This window comes from Channa argus, chromosome 12 (genome assembly GCF_033026475.1).
Source record: "Channa argus isolate prfri chromosome 12, Channa argus male v1.0, whole genome shotgun sequence".
Taxonomy (NCBI): domain Eukaryota; kingdom Metazoa; phylum Chordata; class Actinopteri; order Anabantiformes; family Channidae; genus Channa; species Channa argus.
Genome location: NC_090208.1, coordinates 26,043,352 through 26,062,669, shown reverse-complemented (window position 1 = coordinate 26,062,669; position 19,318 = coordinate 26,043,352). Strand labels below are relative to the sequence as shown.

At 38.5% G+C, this 19,318-nt stretch overlaps 1 protein-coding gene across 1 annotated transcript in view; it reads right to left on the bottom strand.

Moving 5' to 3' along the window:
- Positions 1 to 19,318, bottom strand: part of adam19a (ADAM metallopeptidase domain 19a) — a 179,517-nt gene that overhangs the window by 77,639 nt on the left and 82,560 nt on the right. The window contains exon 4 of the mRNA XM_067523712.1: positions 2,654 to 2,735. Within this exon, the coding sequence (XP_067379813.1) occupies positions 2,654 to 2,735 (82 nt within the window). The remainder of the gene's footprint in view (positions 1 to 2,653; positions 2,736 to 19,318) is intronic.

Genomic DNA, 19,318 nt, shown 5'->3' with positions numbered 1-19,318 from the left:
TAAAATGTAATAGATATTACTACTACTACTACTACTAATAATACATTATATTCATAGGCACCTTTCTCAACACTCAAGGTCACATTACAGACACAAGATAAAGCAACAAACAGAATAGAGATAGTAGTATATTATAAGAAAACCAACATAAAATAAACTGTTTGAAAAAAGAAAAAATGCAAAGTTATGGAGGTGAGAAATAAAATCTTATAGTAGTTACAGTAGTTATTGCGGAGATGGACTGGGAGCAATGCAGTTGTCTAAGGATGGGGGGGGTAACATGATCTGTGAGGGGGGGTTCTAGTGAGAATACAGGCAGCCGAGTTCTGAATCAGTCGAAGTTTATGGAGGGGATTTTTGAGGCAAACCCAACAAAAGAGAATCACAATAATCCAAAGTGGATGTAACTAAAGCATGGATGAGAGTGGATGTGCTGTGGGTAATGAGCAATGGTCGGAGATGGTTGATATTACGAAAATGGAAGTAGGCAGATTGGACTATATTACTGAGATGGGCAGAAAATGAGACGGTATTGTCCAGGATGACAACCAGGCTTATAACCTGAGGGGAGGCTGGAATGGTGGAAAACTCAATGTTTACCGGAAAAACTCTTGATTTTTGAGAGTATGGATTTAGTTCCTACAAGAAGAAACTCAGTTTTATTGCTAGAAATTAAATGGAAAAATTACTTTTTGTTTTTACGTTTAACGCATTTTGAATTAACTATGAGTTTAAAGAATAGCTATAAAATTAAATAATAACTCGTCATTTTCCAAATTAACTGTATCGTCCACAAACAACATACAAATACTGAAACCAACAGTCAATCTTTTCTACCCATGTTCAGTTAATTGTCAGGCTGCGGCCTGGATTAGCTTGTTTGTCTTTGCTCAATGACTGCTGCTCCATGACATTCAGCTTTTGTTATGATGGTTAGATTGAATTTTGCATACATTTATATTTAGTTACAATTCTAAATAAATTTTAAAATAAACATTGTATTAGAACTAGTCATGCCTTAATGCAGTTTTGGCCCCAAATCTGCCCTAATATCTTTTACATTTGATATATACTTATTCCAATTCTAATCTGATGCTCATTTCAACTACAGTAAATGTTTATTAATTAGGTATCTGAAATATTAAAATTAATCTGAGACATTGTATTTATAAGAACCTACTTGATCTGAATACCAGGGGTCCTGGTTAAAAAAAAAAAAAAATCCTAAATTATTCATATGAATGTTAGGATGACTGGAAGAACTTGATTCGAAAACTCGACAGGACTTGACAGGATCATTAAAACTGAAAGTACAGAAAGAGTCAGCTGTCCTCTTGTTGTTACAAGGTGGGGCATCTGTCCCCACAAACAATCTTTGGCTTCTCATAGAATTAATGTTCATCAGTGACAGCTGAAACCACGTTTATCATTTTAACCAGGTAATGCAGCGTCAGCATTCTTAAAACCTGAGAAGCTATTGTTGAATGCTTTCCTCATGGAGCTATGACAAATAGGCTCATCGTCAAATAGTGACTGCTGTTCCCTCAAAGCTGTAAACTATGCACACCTTGTAACTATTTCGATGGCATCTTCATGTCACTCTTAATATTCTCTAGATAGATTAGCACTGGCTTGTAGTGAAGATTTGAAATGTCTCACAATATTTCTTATGTTAATGTGTGTGTGATGCTGTGCTGAGATAGAATCCCCTTGTGAACAACTACCTGAAATGTGTGTGCAGTGCAGCCCAACCTTGACACCCCGATGTCTCCCAAAGCTATTTTCATATTTAGTAAGTCATATATTGGCTGTAGTAACTCAATAATATGGCAAAAATCCATTTTTTTTAACCACAGTAATGTGCTGGACTGAGATATTCTACCTTCATGAAGTCCCCGGCAAATTGATAGTGTCTCGATGATGATGCCCACAAATCATAAACAATATCCTGTACATGGGATATTTCCTCTCTTGTTCTTTTAAAGGGATGACTCACCTGCTCTATGCTAAAAAAATACAGTAGTGTGTGCAGGCTGTCAGCTAGTGTGGGTCCTGTTTAGTGACCGTACAGAGTGTAGGTCAGTCACCTCTCTGATACAGGACACTAAAACTAAATAACGACTAAAATTGGATTGGATTTGTTTCAGTCCGAATCCATCCCTTGAAATATGCCTGCATCAGTGCCGATATGAGAATTAGAATTTGATCAGGACACCTTTTAAAAGTTTTGTTTTAACTTTGTTAGCCGTCATTTGGTAAAATACTTAAATTTCCTGAAATTATTATATTTAAATGTTATTTTCCACAAGTGTTGTTGCCATATTGTTTATTTTTTGTTTACCCCATACTACAACACATCAATGCTACATTTTTTTTGTAAGACAAAAGTACAAAACATTGTAAAATCCTATTGGACTCAATCTTATAAATAGATTATATAAATGCACGTGCAGTCATCTTGAAATGTCTCATCTTGTTGACCGTGAATTCTACTTGAAAATGCTGAATCCATCATTTAGCCTGCTTCAAATCTCAGATTTCAATACCATACTGGCATTGAAACCAATGGTGCCCTGAGGATACAGAGTTAATTAAAAAAAACTGTTGTCCTTTGGAAATTCAGTAATGGGGGTAAAGATTGCGTTACACTTACAGTGTAGTTGTGATTAGTCACAGTCACTGGCTGCCCATCTTCTGTGTAGTAGGTCTCTGTAAAGTCTGGACCTAAAAGTTCTCTGAAAAAGAAAAAAGAAGAGGGGAGTGATTATATAAGACTGAACTTAAATGATCACTGTGGAATTTAGGTCGTAACAGCAGCACTTACTGTAGAAATAGAATTGAACAATGAAAACTCTAGTGCCTGATATGGGAATCAAGTCAGAGATGTTTTAACAATCACATGCTGTGATACACCGTTGCATGTACCTGTCAAATTAACCCACTTTTCACATGACTCATAACTCTAGACAAGGTCTTGAGAATGAGGTTTGGAGAATGTCCAGAGTTGCTGTTTTGTGCATAAAAACACATTCTCACCTACTTTAAATACTCCATTCGATTCCGGGTAGAGTTTGCAAAAGGCAGGACTGTAATTTACTCTAGTTGGCAGATTTGCTGGCATGGCTGGACACTCAGTGCCAAAAAGTGAACGTTAGCTACTGATTGAATGTTTGAGATGTGAACACACAAACCAAAGAAAAAACACAAATAAGCCTCTTCCTTCATTTAAATGACAGAAAACATCATTCTTAAGCTCAAAGACATGACAATAATTGCCTTATGTGTGAAACCATGTTCTATCTCATACTACGCTTGCCTACTGAGTCTCTGCTTTGAAGAAAGTGCAAAGTCAGACAAAGGTGCAATGATATTCATAGCTTCTTTCTTTGCTTTCTGAACACCCTGTATCAGTTTCTGACACTGCCAAGGTTGATTGCAAGAAGCAGAATATCCTCCAAATTAAATGTTGGCTTAGCAGGAGTGGAGTCTTTCATGTTGATGGAGTTGGGCATTGATAACAAAAATAAACTGAGAAAAGAAACATCCATCAAATTGAATCATCTGTAAGTCACTTATCTCATGCAAATCCTTATCTAGTGCAACTACAGTTTTTGTGATCCACACTTTTCTGTCTGTTCTGCAGCAGCTTCCTGAGTGCTGCCCAAGATAGAGAAAAGAGATGATTTTTTTTTGATGTCTTCTAAAAGGTCAACTTACAATAAAAATGCATTGGCTCCTCTTTAGCCTGCAGGGGACAAAGGTGACATTTGTCATGTCTGTGCATTAAGGAGTCGGTTGTCAAATGTCAAGATGTCCCTGGACAAAAGGTGTAGTATTACAGATGTATGGATCAGTGGTACCATGGGGACGTCTGGCCTTATTCAGCCTCTGTGTGGGGCTGTATTACTGACCAGGCAGGAGAAACACTTTGGCAGCAGATCCCTGAGCACAAACGGCCGAATGAAAGATGGACATGAAAAGATGAGCCCAATCTCCATTTAGTCCTGGGGGCCCTATTGTATTATTCATTGAGGGGGATCGTAATGGAACATAATCCAGCATTCTCACTCCTTTTACTGCAGACAATTTGCTCTGCTATATAAAAAGTCCTCACGTGGCAGTCCTCTAAAGTTAATTTGATTGAAGTAGGTCCGCAGACAGTAGTGTGCGAAATTCACATCCATCTTATTCGGGGAAGTATTTACACAGCATTTTCATCTAAGGGAAAAGGAAGAAAATGCTGATTGCTTTTCAGAAGCAGGTCACTGTCTTTCCAGCTGTCAGGATGGTATAGAAACAAATATCACACCCAACTATCTCTCATGGCTTAATTCAAATTGAATATAACTGGCAAAGAGTGGTTTAACAGTCATGGCATTTGGACTTTTTTTTTTTTTTATTTGGACAAATGTCACCAACCCTCCAAGTAGCTTATTTAATCTGAAGAAAGCTGGTACAGTCGGAGTCCCCAAATTGGTTCTCCAGGTTTTTTTCCCCTCACCTAAACCAAATAGGCTCTTTTGGTGGATGTAACAGCAAAGGCCCTACAGTCCCTTCCCCACCTAAAAATCCGGCTGTTAGGTCTGACCTTGCAGCGGGTGTCACATTTTGAGTTAGGATCCAGATGCAGATGCCATTTGATCTTGCACTACAGCCTTAGTAGCTTGTTTTCAATGGTTGTGTTTAAAAAGACTGGGATCACGCGTAATAGAGAATACATTTCATGCATACTGTATTCTATAACTAAAAAAACAAAAAACCCTAAACTTTCTCTATCTAGAGTGCTTTTATTGGATAAACCCAGCCTCAAATGTACTCCAGCTAGGCTCCTTGCAATTCATTTCTTATTACTAAATGTAGTGCTTCTGTCAATTAAAAAAGAAAGTACAATGCTTTGAAACAATCATTTATCATTTATACTCCACATTAAATTGTAAACGTTTCTCCTTCGGTAACTTACTTTGATAGTAAGTGAAAAACTGAGGTTCTACTCTGCAGAATATGCAGTAATTTGGTGTGATTTGTGAGACTAAGTCTTTCTAATTTCTCTTTTAAACTCAAACACCTGCCTGTATTTTAGAGGATACATGCAGACCCTACTCTGCCACATACTGTGTTAAGCAATGCAGTCTACCATGAATGCTCATTAAAAAGTGCCACCGGATGTGGAACTCATCAGCAGCCATGATACTGAATAATTACACAAAAACACCCAGCTCTTTTCTCTCTCTCTCGCAGCATCATCGGTAAAGCCGCACAGCGTAGCTGGGGTCAAACCGCTGTGCTTCTTCCAAGTATAAAAGTAATGGGCTCTTTTTGAGGCAGAAGCAAAGCAGGCAGGCAGTCATGCTTTGGTGTGTCGATATAATTTGCTCTAATGAGCAGGCTGAGAGGATAAGCAGCTGGACACAACCATGTGTATGTTTACTGTAGAGGTGAAGTGGTATTAAATCCAGTATCTTTTGGCTTTTCGTAAAAACAGCTAGAGGGAGAAGCAACATATAGGCGGCTAAATGTGCCAAAATCTAACTATTATGTATTAAATGGTAAATGATCTGCAGTTATGAAGTGCATTTCTAGCTATTTAAAGGCTTTACACCGCTTCTCATTTACAACTATACACACGGATTGGGAGCAGCTCTGCAGCTGGCACACACTTACGGGGAGCAACTAAGTTGGGATTGGTGGGCAGCCGCTCTACCTCCTGCGCCACAGTCGCACTGTGTACCAATGTCATTAATTATCAGTGCGTGGCACCAATAATTGGCACTTGTTGCCAAGGTGCTGCTAGTCCGACAATGTGACATGTGGCTTCCTCTAAAAATAAATCAGAAATGTAATTGTCGTTGTCATTTTTACTGCCTAATACGTGGCTTTTATGTGATAATCTCACTATTTAGGTACCAGCTGTGAGCTGTGTGCCCCCTTAGCTCTGCAGTATGTTCAGAGGCTTCGTGGCACTAGGTAGTACACAGTGCCAAAGATGAGACTGCTTTTTAGTACCACTCAGTGATCTAAAGCAGCTCTGTTGATATTTTACAGGGGCTTAGCATTATCAGAAACAAAACATCCTGGGTCTGAATATTGAAAAATTAAAAGAAAAAGTAGAATTTTCCATAATAATGGGGATGGACATGATGTCTATCCAGATTTCAATTAGTTCATCCATGAGTCCAAGTAGATGTTTCTGCTAGGTAGCATTCCACCCAAAGCAAATTTTTGGCAGAATATCTTTAGGCCTTTATCAGGACCAATGATTACAACAAGTAAATCCTGTTTCCAGGTGGGAGCTTTGGTGGTGTACGAATCCAAAAAGGAAAAAAAAAACTTGTCTTAAAGATTATCTTCAAAGCAACATGAGAGCACATTTGAAAAGATCAGGAGTGGATGACCAATTTAGTCACTATAACAACCAGGAAAAAGGACTGAATTTCTTCATAAAGACTGAGATGATGTGATATGTAGCATGCGAGCTTTCAAACTATTTTAAATCTGCAGCTGACCTGAATTTCAGAATTCTGGAGGCTATGCACGACAACTTGATTGTGCGGAAAATTCTAATTGTCAAAGGCAACTTTGTAACAGAGGCCTGTAAATAAATCTGTAGAGAATTAACAGCTATGACCAGTATTATAATTATTTATTAATATGGCCTTTACAGATGTGCAGGCTACTAATGCTGTGTGGACTAATGCACTCTCACCCCTCTGGTTTCTGAACTGTTCACTAATAACTTAAATAGTCCCTGGAATTTTTATTTTTGTAATCTCACAGAACAGTTTTCGTTATCACTTACGTCCATTTTTAGGGAGCTCAGCTCAAAGAAGGTGACAGTGATTCTAGATCTTGTTTATATATTGTAAGGTTGCTTCTTTGCATGGTACTGTGGTTTACATTTGCCTTAATGCTGATGCATGAAAGTGTTTACTGACAATAGTTTTAAGAGGTTTTCCTCCAGCCTAAGGGCGTAAAGATCACAGCCGGCTCGTATTAGTTTTTGGCAGAGATTCTCTAAATGTGTTTTTATTTATACTGTAACCCATTGCCAATGAAATCCTAAAATTCTTTGTAATGTTATCTTGAGAAATGTTCTCAAATTCAAGAGTTTACTCACACAATGATGGCCCTCGCTCCATCCTTTATTCTAACAGTCTCAGCTTCTCTGGGATGCTCTTTATATTCCAAATCATGATACTGAACTGTGGCCACTTAATGCCATTAGTTGTGAGATGTTCCACAAAGGGTTTTTTAAGCTGTAAACAGTTTTCCTAGTTTTCTAGTTAGCCTTGTCCCATTTTAATGAGTTGCGGGCATCTAATTTAAATTAAGCATTGAAATAAATAAATACAAATTTTAAAATATTTCTTTAAATCGCACTTCCTCATATTCAACATTTCATATGTTGTCTTTGTACTATTGCATTCTTTTTATTTACATTTTTGGAAAAAAACTCGGTATCCTGTAAAAACACAGATACATGAGGCTGTGCAATTAATCAATTTTAATTACAATTATGGTTTCCAATGATTATGAAAACAAAATAACATAAAATGAGATAAACTTATTTCTGTTTTGCAAGACCTACTTGTTTGACCTGCTGCCAGGCTGCAGCATGTTTAGTTCAGCCAAAACACTACACAAGATGGTTTAGCGTCTAGCTAAGTCTGATAGGCATCTTGTCACGCAGTCAGGCAAGTTCAGTTACCACATTAGAGCCAAAAGAGTGAACCAACAAGTACAGCAATCCTGTAGATCAGTGGCCAATGTATCTGGACAGCAATGTGTATCATGGTATTTTCACAAGACTCTTGTCAGAGCTGTAGCATGTTTTCATTCCAAGCCATTCTTCCACTTATTAGTGAATCCCTTGTCCATTAGGTTTGTGAGAACATGTTCATTAATCAAACTCCACTGTCACCATTTACCAAATAGGTGGTATTTCATTCTACATAACATTTATGGCCAAACAGCAAAAATAAGACTGAGATTTCTGTCCTTCGGTGTTACAAGCAGACCAAGCAGCAGCACTAACTCTATTAGAAGTCATTGCCTGTAGGTGTTTACTTGGTGTGTTCTCATTAGAAACCAACAGGATGGGTGTAACTCCACAAACGCTCCATAAGATAGACCGAATATAGACCACAACCATCACACACACTTCAACCTTTGTCTGTTTTGAAACAAACAGGATTCTAGCGTTAGCAGACTTGAGGAGAATAACACAGCCAAAGCCAGTGTTATAGCTTTCTAAATAAACACATCACATGAAAATGACTAATAGGGAAAGACTAGAATATTCTGCTGTGTGTGGAGGTCTTACTCAACAGTCATGCCTAAAGGCTTCTGGGACTAATAGGGAAACAGGGAATACCAGAGTCAGTGAATGATTCCATTGAATAAATGCTCTTTATTACTGTACAATGTTTGCTGAATGGAACTATCACAAGCTGCATATTAAGTCCAGTAAGCGCTTGAGGTGCAGGAGCCTCCAAATCAAGTTGTCTGTGGGTTTTTAACAACAGTGTTGTTCTGTCTCTATAGCTGCAAATGTTGCCACTGCAGCTTGGCTTTAGTCTCTTTATCCAGGAGAGAATGTGCTTTTGAGCCAGGTTTGGACTCTTGCAGGAAAAAACTAGAGACACAGAACTTCTTGCTTCCTTATCTGTGTGGTTGCACACTGATGCTCTTTACAAGCACCACAGATAACAGATATTAAAGGAAGGAGATAGAGGATGCATCTTTGATAGTAGCCATGGAGATGTCCTTGGGATCAGGCTACATTTTCTTGTTCGCTGATAAATGTAGAGATCAGTTAAACATCCACAGCTGACAATAGAGATCACAGGCTGCAGGGAGAGTTAGGTGAACACCGACTCGTTCTACAGTGGACACATTTCTGGAACCAAAAGTGGCTTTGTATTCAGCTTCACAATGAAGTATTTCTGGTCTATCATCACAATTTCTCCCATGATAAAAAAAATCCTAATCATGATGGTGACAATTTACACGTACAGGCTGCAATACGGGCATCTCACACGAGCCTGCCAACAGTCTAAGGAAGCTGCATCTGTCATTTGAAAATGATATGATGGAAATCAAGCATTTGTGATTTGTTTCAGAAACCTGAAGCAGCAAAGGCTGAAAACATGAATTGGTTTGTTTAACAGGCTTGAACACAAACACCAGAATTACAATGAAGATGCCAATAAATGTCAATACCAATCAAAACATTTATTTTCTTTCCAAATTCAAAAGATCAAAGGCTTTTGGCTTGTCCCTTCAGGGGTCGCCAGAGCGGAATGTGATCCTCACATTGACATGGCATGATGCTGGATGCCCTTCCGGGCCGCAACCCTCCAGTTTTAACTGGTCTGAGGACCGGCACCAAGATAGTCCTTGATGGCTGGATGGGGCCACAACTGGTGCATAATGCCCAGCCCTCTGTGTGGGTTTCTTAAGCAGAAAGGATCATTGGGAGACATTTCTAAATCTTATTAATCGCCGTTTCACATTTAGACGCTGCAATTTTTTCGATTTCTTTTTTGCAAAACGGGTCAGAAAAAAGATTCTAAGTAAAAAGCAGCCACAAATTCACAATTGGATTGAGACTCTGACTCAGCCACTCCAGAACATTACCTTGTTGTCTTTAAATCATTTCTGTCTAGTTTTGGCTGTATGCATGAGGTCACCGTCTTGCTGGAAAACAAATCTTTACCAAAGTCACAGTTATGCAGACTGCATCAGGTTTTCTCCCAGGATTTTTTGATGATGTGGAGAGTTTGGTTTTCATGATAAGAACACGACTAGACTGATGATCGATCAGCCCAATTTTGATCGCATCAGACCAGAAAAAAAAAAAAACTGGCCTTCTAACAATTTCTACCATAAAGCTTTGACTGCTGAAGAACCTGGGGAACATGTAGCCTATGTGCAGTCTCTCCCATCTCAGCTCATAGAGCTTGTACATTTCTTAAGGGGAGTCACACAGTAGGTGTCTTGTTGGGCCCCCTCACAATCTTCTTCTTGTGTGGTCATTCAGTTTTTGAGCACAGCCTGCTCTAGGCAGATTTATACAGTACCTGCATCAGAATATTTCATTTCTTAATGATATTTAAAGGAAATGTCATTAAGGAAATGTTCTTGTATCCATCCCCTAAATTTCTAATCATTTTACAAAGTTGTTTACAAAGTCAAAACACTGGAGATATAAAAGAAAGACATGATGCTACATACAACTTTTTGTAACCGGTACAAAACAAACCCTATTGATGTGGTCATACAGGTGAGTAACAAAACTCATAAAGACATAACATCTGTGACATTTACAAAATTTGCCGTGGCGTAAGAATATTTTTGAATGTCAACATACAGTGGGAGAAAGAAAGAGCAGGTGGACCTTGAATATAAAGAGCAGCAGAACGCAAAGAACAAGAACAAACTGTAGTGTTCGTTCTCACAACACAAAGTCTAAAATGGAATGATATCCCTAAAATGGAGGCAGTGGATACACAACGTTTTAGGCAGTCAAAGGAGTCACTGTGACAGATTGAAAATGGAGCCATGACTCGTTAAAGAGACGGGAATATCATTTCAAACTGAAAGAAGGAAAGAAATGCTGACACGTAATGAGAAGAGTGTTTATACTGCTCCTATTATCTTCAACTACAACACACTTACAAGGCATAAAACCAGCACCTGCTCTGCCTGACACTCATTTTTGTTCCTGATTGTACACATTTGTTTGGTGCATCATAAAAAAACAGGCCACTTACCATTTATGGGTTAAAGCAGATATAGGGCCAGAGTAGCCAGCTGGACTGGATCAAAAATGAATGAATCAGTCGGAAGGATAATTGAAAAACACGCCTACCTGCAAATAATCTGCCACAAATGCCCCTAAAATATATGTAACAAGTAAAATCTGTCAATTTATCATTTTAACATCTAAATGGACAAACACCCTTTTTTTACTTTCACATTTTGAAATGAGAGGCCGACGGACGTTTCCTGTCATGTTTCTTACAGAGTTGCTGTCAGAGTAAACCTGACAGGAGAAGCTTAGCATTGAACTGAAACCAAGTGGAAACAGATACTGTAGCTCGGGTGCATACGTGTCTCACACGTGTCTCAGCACTTACACTGCAACAGGCCCTCCATCCAAAACTACCACATATTCTAATCCAGTCCAGCTGTCTACACTGGCCTCGTGTTTGTCCCCCTAATAATGATCGGTTGGTGCCCGCCATTTCATACAATGGTATCCAAAATGGAGCATTTCCCAAACTTTTCGATTTCTGTGAGTTGCCCTGCTACCAATTGGTTAAAATCTTATTTCACTGTAAAGCTGCGTACAGCGTGTCCACAAGTTCTGATTTCAGGCGAAACAGGGTCGATGTTGTCCTACCCATTTACTGTCACTATAACTTCATGAAGCGTTAATAACGTGGATCTAAGCTACAGATGAAGCAGTCACTCTGTTTGAATGGGGCAAAACATGTAGAAAATATTTTCACCAGATGACTGAAAATCCTTCAACTGGTGAAGCTTTACTATGAACTAGGCTGTTTTACTAGGAATAACCATCCAAAACACAGACGCTACCTGCAGATATCTATGCACCGGTAACCGGTTTTTAATGACACTGATATTAGTGGATGACTCCTTATAGCAGCTGAGCCACAGTTTCCCCCACTTAGATATTTAGAAAACAAGATTATGAAAACTAGAAAATGATGTATTACTGTTAACTCTCCACTGTAGTTCAGTTGGTAAGGTGGTGACCACAGAGTCACCAGTTCAACTCCCGGTCCCCCCCCTGGCTATGTGTTGAGGTGTCCTTGGGTAAGACACTTAACCCCACGTTGGTCCTGGTGGCAGCCTTCATCATCGGTGTGTTAGCGTGTGTGTAACGGGTGAATGAGAGGCAACATTGTAAAGCACTTTCGAAAAGCACTATATTATTTATTCTGCTTTGGAGTAAGTAAGTTTGACTACCGGGCAAGTAACACACCTCAGCTACTTACCCCAAGGACATATTCTCAAATTGCTCAGAGTAGGACTTTAGCGAGGATCATCTCATTAGTTATTACTGTTGAGATGGTTAAAAGTGAAATATTTGCCAGCAGGAAATATCCACAATTGTATTAGCCAAGCGTGGTTCCTCCACATCTTCTCAATGCTCACTGTAGAAACCTACTTTTATCAAAGTTCAACCTACCAAATATACTAACGTGCCTTTTCAAATGCATTTAAAATTCAAAGCACACCAGATAATGTCATTCCTTTATATCTATGTTTATTATCATATTTAGAAGTTGACAGAATTCTAAAAGAGACAATAATGATGCCAGTGAAACATGAGATCATGTTGCTCAAAGGAAGCGAGAACTGAAAGCAGAACCGTGTTGTTCCTTCTTCTCTTCACAAACCAACTTCTCTTGCCATTAAGCTGATGTTATTTTTTTTTTTTGAAAATTGCCTTGATACTAAAGTGCAGGAAGTGACACCATCCTCTTCAGCCTGTGTAAAGCAAACAACATCGCTTTAGAGCAGTGTGCTATAACTGGCAGTGTTGCCCCGCTTCTCTAAAAAACAATGGGTGTTTAAGCTATAGGTGTGATAATATTTCAGCAAGGATGAGGTTTACCACAACAAAGCTGACGTGGTTCATGAAACAGTGGTGTGAAACTGGTGTCAAGTTGCAAAAGGCTGAGGCACATGTGAAGCCAATACATATTACGTTTGATCACATTTTTTAAGCACAAATGGAAAATGCAAAACAGTTATAAATTTGAATCAACTATTTATTTGATTTTTAGCTATAATTAAAATCACTGTAAACCACTATCTCTCAAATCTTATTAGTTCCAGCAGTGATATGCAACACAATGTAAACCATTGTATATTTCAATACCGTCCATTAAGACACAAGACACCTCTTATATAAAAAAGCCAGTATGTTTCATTCCAGTGAAACAAAATTTTAGGACTTTAATTTATTTATTTTATAAATAATACATTCTTTAAATTCCAAATTCTTTAAGAAAAAAAAATTATATATATATATATATATATATATATATATATATATATATATATATATATATATGTATGTATTTATGTTTTTTTGCGATTACTTAATACTCTGAACATTTAAGGAAATTGTGTAGAGAAAAAGTTGAAAGACAATAGCTCAGTTGGTAAGGCAGTGGACCATGGGTCAGTGGTTCAATCCCCGCTCCTGGCTACAAGTTGAAGTGTCCTTGGGCAAGACACTGAACCCCCAGTTGCTCCCGGTGGGTCAGGTGAGCACCTTGCATGGCAGCCACCGCCATCGGTGTGTGAATGGGTGAGTGGGAAGCAACATTCTAAAGTGCTTTGGATAAAAGCGCTATGTAAGCGACTATTTACCATTTACCAATAAAAGTTTAGAGCTTTTACTAAATTGGGCATGTAGAAAAAGATGTTTTTCCAATTGTGTCGTGTTAATGTGAAATGCTGTTACACACACACACACACACACGTGCATGCAATTCCAATACATATAAACATATGTACCTAGATGTACTGTGAGTGTGCATGTATGTAACCTGAGATGGCCTAATGCAGGAAAAAAGCCTTTTCATTTTAAAACTCACACCTATTGTTGATACAGGTTGCTAAGAACTGTATGTCATGTATTTATTTTCATATGCATATATCCTTTTTGGTTCTAAACGTAAACACACCCACAAAATGTAACTACTGAAATTTGTAATATTTGAAATATCAGTATTTGAGGATTTTTACAGCATGATAATGATCTACAGTGCTTGAAATGGTTGTTCAGGCCTTTCTGATCCATTATATATTGACTCAGTTATTGGTAGAGCTGCAACAGTTTCAACTATTCCACATCTTTCTATGCATTTAAACTCTTGCACTTGCCCCCTAAATAACTGAATCCTTTCTTTTAATAGCACTGTGCCTTAATACAGTAATTGTTCCAAAATGTTTTCTTGAAGGCCTTTATTAATCATACAAAAAGAAAATACAAAAAGCTGTATTTAGGTATAGAGGAAGTTCTGTCGGGTCCTGGCATTAAGGCCACTACTGAGATAAATATAGGACAAAAAAGTCTGTTAAAGGCAATGTGGCTTGTTATCACTCAATAATTTTACCGAGTCATTGACCTTGTAATACGGTAATGGGTACACTTCTTCCCCAGAACAACAACAGATCCTTGTTTGGAAAGTTAAACCATACTAGAGATGAAGCAGAGGGAGGAGGACAAAAGCTTCAGAATGAATGTATCCCTCTCTGCTCTATTTGTGCTTCAGTTGAGTATTTTGTATTTTCTTCTTCGTCTGTTTTTGATGTGATCTTGTACCTTTGTGTGCAGCTCAGGTTTCACAACACTTTAAGTCATTATGATGGCTGACAGGATTTTATGGTGTGCTTTGGAGCTACAGATTACAGTTGTGGAGAGAGGACAGTTTGTCTTTTCCTGCTGTGTCTTTTGTTTGGGCCTTAGGGATTGTGGGGAGGGGAGAGGTACTGCAATGCTTTTTCAAATGGCTTTAGAGGTAGAGATATTTTCTTAATATTTTTTCTTCATAACCCAAAAACTAATTTTGAAGGCCATTAGCCCAACGCATCAGACAGCATATTATTAGGTCCAGCATGGAGAATCTTGGTGAGACCTCTGCCAACACCGACATAGCTATTTGCTTTAGATAGCAATTTTGTGGGCAGTATTTCACAAAGTTAGGCTATTTTGGCTGTAAATCAACAAAATTGAAACATCGTGACATTGTACCAGTAGTGAAAGCCGCTCATGCTCTTACCTGTTAAATAACACTGTGGTGCCATTGAACAAGCCCTTAATCCTGACTCCTCCAGTGGAGCTGCTTACAGGCCAAAGGTCTAAATGTGGTTGTAATGGGCCGTTAGAATTCACAGAAGGTCTCTTCTATTGTTACGTTTGAAGTAAGACTGACATTCCTATAGACTGGGAAGCAGTCAGGCCATAATCAGGTGAGTTGACATTTTTTTAGCATGTCTGCTTGTGATGCGTTGTTCCATATGTAATCGGGAGCCATCACGAGACATCATCACCAGGCATCAAGATGCTGTTTACGGTGACCCAGTAAAAGCCTAGAAATACTACAAGTGGGCAAATGATGCCAGTATATCTTCAAATGATTTAGGACACAGATTATGATAAGGTGAATTATAGAATTAACACAGAATTTACAGCGCTGTCCATCCACATGCTTGCAGCACTTCGAGCAACAATTCTTCCATACTGTGTATGATTTTGGTTTCAGATCATCTGGAGCAGCTCCTCATGAACAGGTCACATACTGCATCTAGAACTGCAGGTCTGACTTGAACATGTAATAAGTTACAACACAATGGCTCCTACCGCTGCTGTTAATTCCCCCATCATTATCAGACTATTTGAATTTTACCTTTATTGAATGTGTGATCCATCTGTGTACTTTGTGTGCGTATTCATTTATTTTTTTAATGGCAGCTGGGCTACTGTGTGTTGAATTGCAAAAGGCTACTCAAGCAGCAGAGTGGCAGCAGGAAAGAGAGACAATCATTATATTAAAAAGTGGTTCTAATGTTCGGGCCCCCTCATTCATTTTAAATTGTGTGGAGAAACATCAGAGCTATCTCTTATTATAATGCACTCCAGTTTGACCTTACGAGCTATAACCTAAAAAAAAATCAAATATAGCAGAATTATCACCTTTCTGACTGCTTCAACTCAGAACCCCAGAAATTATAACCTTGTAAAATTGGAATTTATGCCAGAGCTGCTGCGACAGATTGCAGCAGCTCTGACCTAATGTTGTGACTGATTATTGTCCAGCCCTAATATAAAAAAAACACAACTTTTCAGAAGTTTTTGTAATATATATTTTATTACTAGTATACATTTGAAGAATTCCATGTCTATTGTCTATTATGAGCACATGTCAAGGAAAAGACTGGACTTGGTTTATTTGCATAGCTAACTAGTTGATTCTCCAAAAAGACTATAAAATACTGTATGGAAACATGCTTTCACTGGCCCCCTGTAAACGTCTTATTTTTTACATCATAATTGTAAATATAATCCCTAACATGCAAAGGAGAACTGATCTAATATGAATAGTGTAGTTTATTCGTTATGAGGGACCTTTGTTGGATAGTGGTTCGATAGAGCAGTTATGGAATGACCATAAATGAGTAATGGTGTAGTCAACAACACTCAAACTTAACGCTGAACTGTAGGCAAATTCACTAGACGATCAGCAATAATGTTGTCATTAGCAATATGTAATCCCAGAGCTTTACATTGTTCAGTATCACTCTGATTGCACTGCTTAATGTATTACTGCTCTGTTGCCGGAACAGCGTATTTATCGGCCGCCTAAAACAAGCCTGAGAGCCTGGCCAGCTGTTAGTTATATCTAAAAATGCAATACTGCCAAGAGCTGACAGAGAGAGGTAAGAGGGAGAAGAGGGTGAGGAGTCAGAGAAAGTGACCCATTGCCCTGCTGACAGAAAGAGACATGAAGAAAACCCCCCAGAAAGAATGTGCGTGCACACACCCCCCTGTTGCTCGCACTGTCACAAAAGGTAACGATTTTCATGTGTTGTTAATTATTACTCTTTCATCCATTGGCTTGTCCACCCACCCCTTTATTTATCACTCGAAGCATATTTGGCATAGAGGTATACAACCTCATAGCTAAGCTATGCAAGTATAACATATACTTAGCATATTCATACTGGATTCTACCAACTCCTGCTGTACCAACATTGACCTTATATAAATGAGTAACAACTTTAACTTTTTATGCTACAAAGCAGTGAAAAGAATGCAATGCAAATGTTCCTATTACAATAAAAGCTGCTCAATGCCTAACAAGGCTGAACGAAAAAGGACAAAAAAGCTGTGATTAAAGATATGCGATTTCTGAACTTAGCTGAAAAACAAGAGGGTTAGAAAGAGGGCTGAGTGCTGCTGGGAGCAGCACCACTGATGATAAGACAACAAAGACATGATTGTGACCAGGGGCCGTTTCTTATAGCTACATCTAAAAACTGTTAGCCCCTTTTACTGTTGTACAATCAACATAAATACTTTAAATGTAATTTTGGCCTGAGGTAGAATTAAGCTAAGGTAATGGCCTCTGGAAAGGAAGGAAAGGGGGAAAAAACCTAACACAACATAAATAAGGGACAGAGCTGCAGGTTATGTAATTATGTCACTGTTCCTGGTCCTCTAAGAGACATCTGGACAAACAGAGCCAGCATCTGGGGTCTAAAGAGGGGCCGCAATTACGCACTACAGAAGACAACCTAACTCAATCAATGAAATACATGAGTGCTAGTATAGACGAGGCAACTGCAGAGAGGAAGCTACATGATGATTCATTGAGTGCATTGGTTTGATGGTACACAAAATCACTAACAACTGCTTATTAAAGCTGCATTATTCAATAAATATTACATGAATAATGGATTAAACAACTGTGTAATATGAGGTGTCGCTCATAGTGACAGAGCTACAGAAATGTATCTCCAACTGCTGCTCTGCACTCTACGGCACCTTTAAGACTTTTCTAAACAATCTGCTAGTTTTGGTTTTAAGGCCCTTAAGCTATACTTTTATCAGCAAAAACAAGAAGCTGTGCTAAGCTACACCATGACCGACACTTCTCCAATCCATCTTTTATCCCTATCCCGTTAAGGGTCATGGGGATGCTGGAGCTGATCCCAGCTGTCATGAGGAAAAAGGCAGAGTACACCCTGGACAACTTACCAGTCTACTACAAGTCTGACATGCATCTCCTAAAACATGTACACATCACAGATGTGACTGAACAGTTTCTAATGTCTGTGGAGATTTTCGAGACAACATTAAGCAGAAGGAAAAGGCCTAGTAATCTTATTTTAGTCGTAAAGTTTGATAAAACAAAATATATGCAATGGTGAAGGTCAAGACACAAAAATAACTTCACGGTGCGGATTGAAGCAACTACTTTACGGTGAATACCAGTACCATTTAAAAGAAATGCTGTGCTTTGATATCCTACTGTGATAGCTGGCTTTCATACTGAAATACCAAAATGAGCTGTTCTGTGGTTTTATTTCTGTGGTTTAATGTAGTTTAATTTGAGTGGTAATATTAAGGACCACGTCCACTGACCTTTATGTTGCCCAGGTCACAACCTTAGTTGCGAAACATAAGAATAGTCAAAATCTTTGAACTTTCCATAGAAACAGTATAATTTGTGACATAATTCTGCATATCAGCATTTGGATCTTGTGGATTATATGGACTAAAATTACTCCTTTGTTCTTTAACAGACTGGACAATGCTTTGCCTCACATTAGCTCAGCTGTATGTCTTTATGTGGTATTTTCTAAAAACGGTGGGAAATTGACTGAGGGGATCGTGCATGATTTACTATCTACATGTACAGCGTAAATGGCAAATGAAGGACTTGATTTGATGATGGCATCAGATAAAATGTCTTCGAATCTCAAGTATTTCCAATTTACCCTGAGGGGAACATGAATGACTGAACCAAATTTCTTGAAAATCCATCCATTATCTAAACTCCTTGTTCTGTTAAGCATTGCAGGGTGCTCGCACTGTTTTCAATTTCCTCCTAATTTTTCATAAATTAGTCAGGATATGTGATATGATCACCACCCCCCCCACCCCCCCAAAAGTTAAAAAAAATATCAACAAACAACACTTCAAAGTTGATAAAGCACAAGCAGTCTTTCATGTCTCTATTAAAATAATCCAGTAGACATACAAAGTTACACTAGACTTCTGATTGGCAAAGTTAATGCTATCTGGGGTCACGGGCATGGAAAAGTTTGGGAATTTTTAAAGTTTGAAAATGTTCTGCTTTAGAGAAGTACACACATTTATGAACAGAGTTACTTTTAAAAATGGTAAATCATGTTAGGAAGCGGTGTACACTCAGGTTGTAGGTTATGATTTTGCCACCTGAACAAGTGGGAAAGGTATATGAAGTGTGATTTATGCAGGCTATCAGCCATCCTGGACCGAATGTTTGGAGTGACGTCAGAGGTGGCAACAAAGTCCTACAGGACCGAACCTTAGCTGTGATCCGTCTCAGAGATTCAGTGTCAGAATGTCGCACGTCGAGAGATGAGGCTACAGTGTGTTTAGGGATCGAAGCAGAATGGTGCCCGGGGTTGTTCTGTACACGCATCAGATATCAGTGAGAGTGTGTGTGTAACCATGCAGAAATGTGGAGTAAATTTATAATGTTTCAAGGCTGCACAGCTGCTCTAG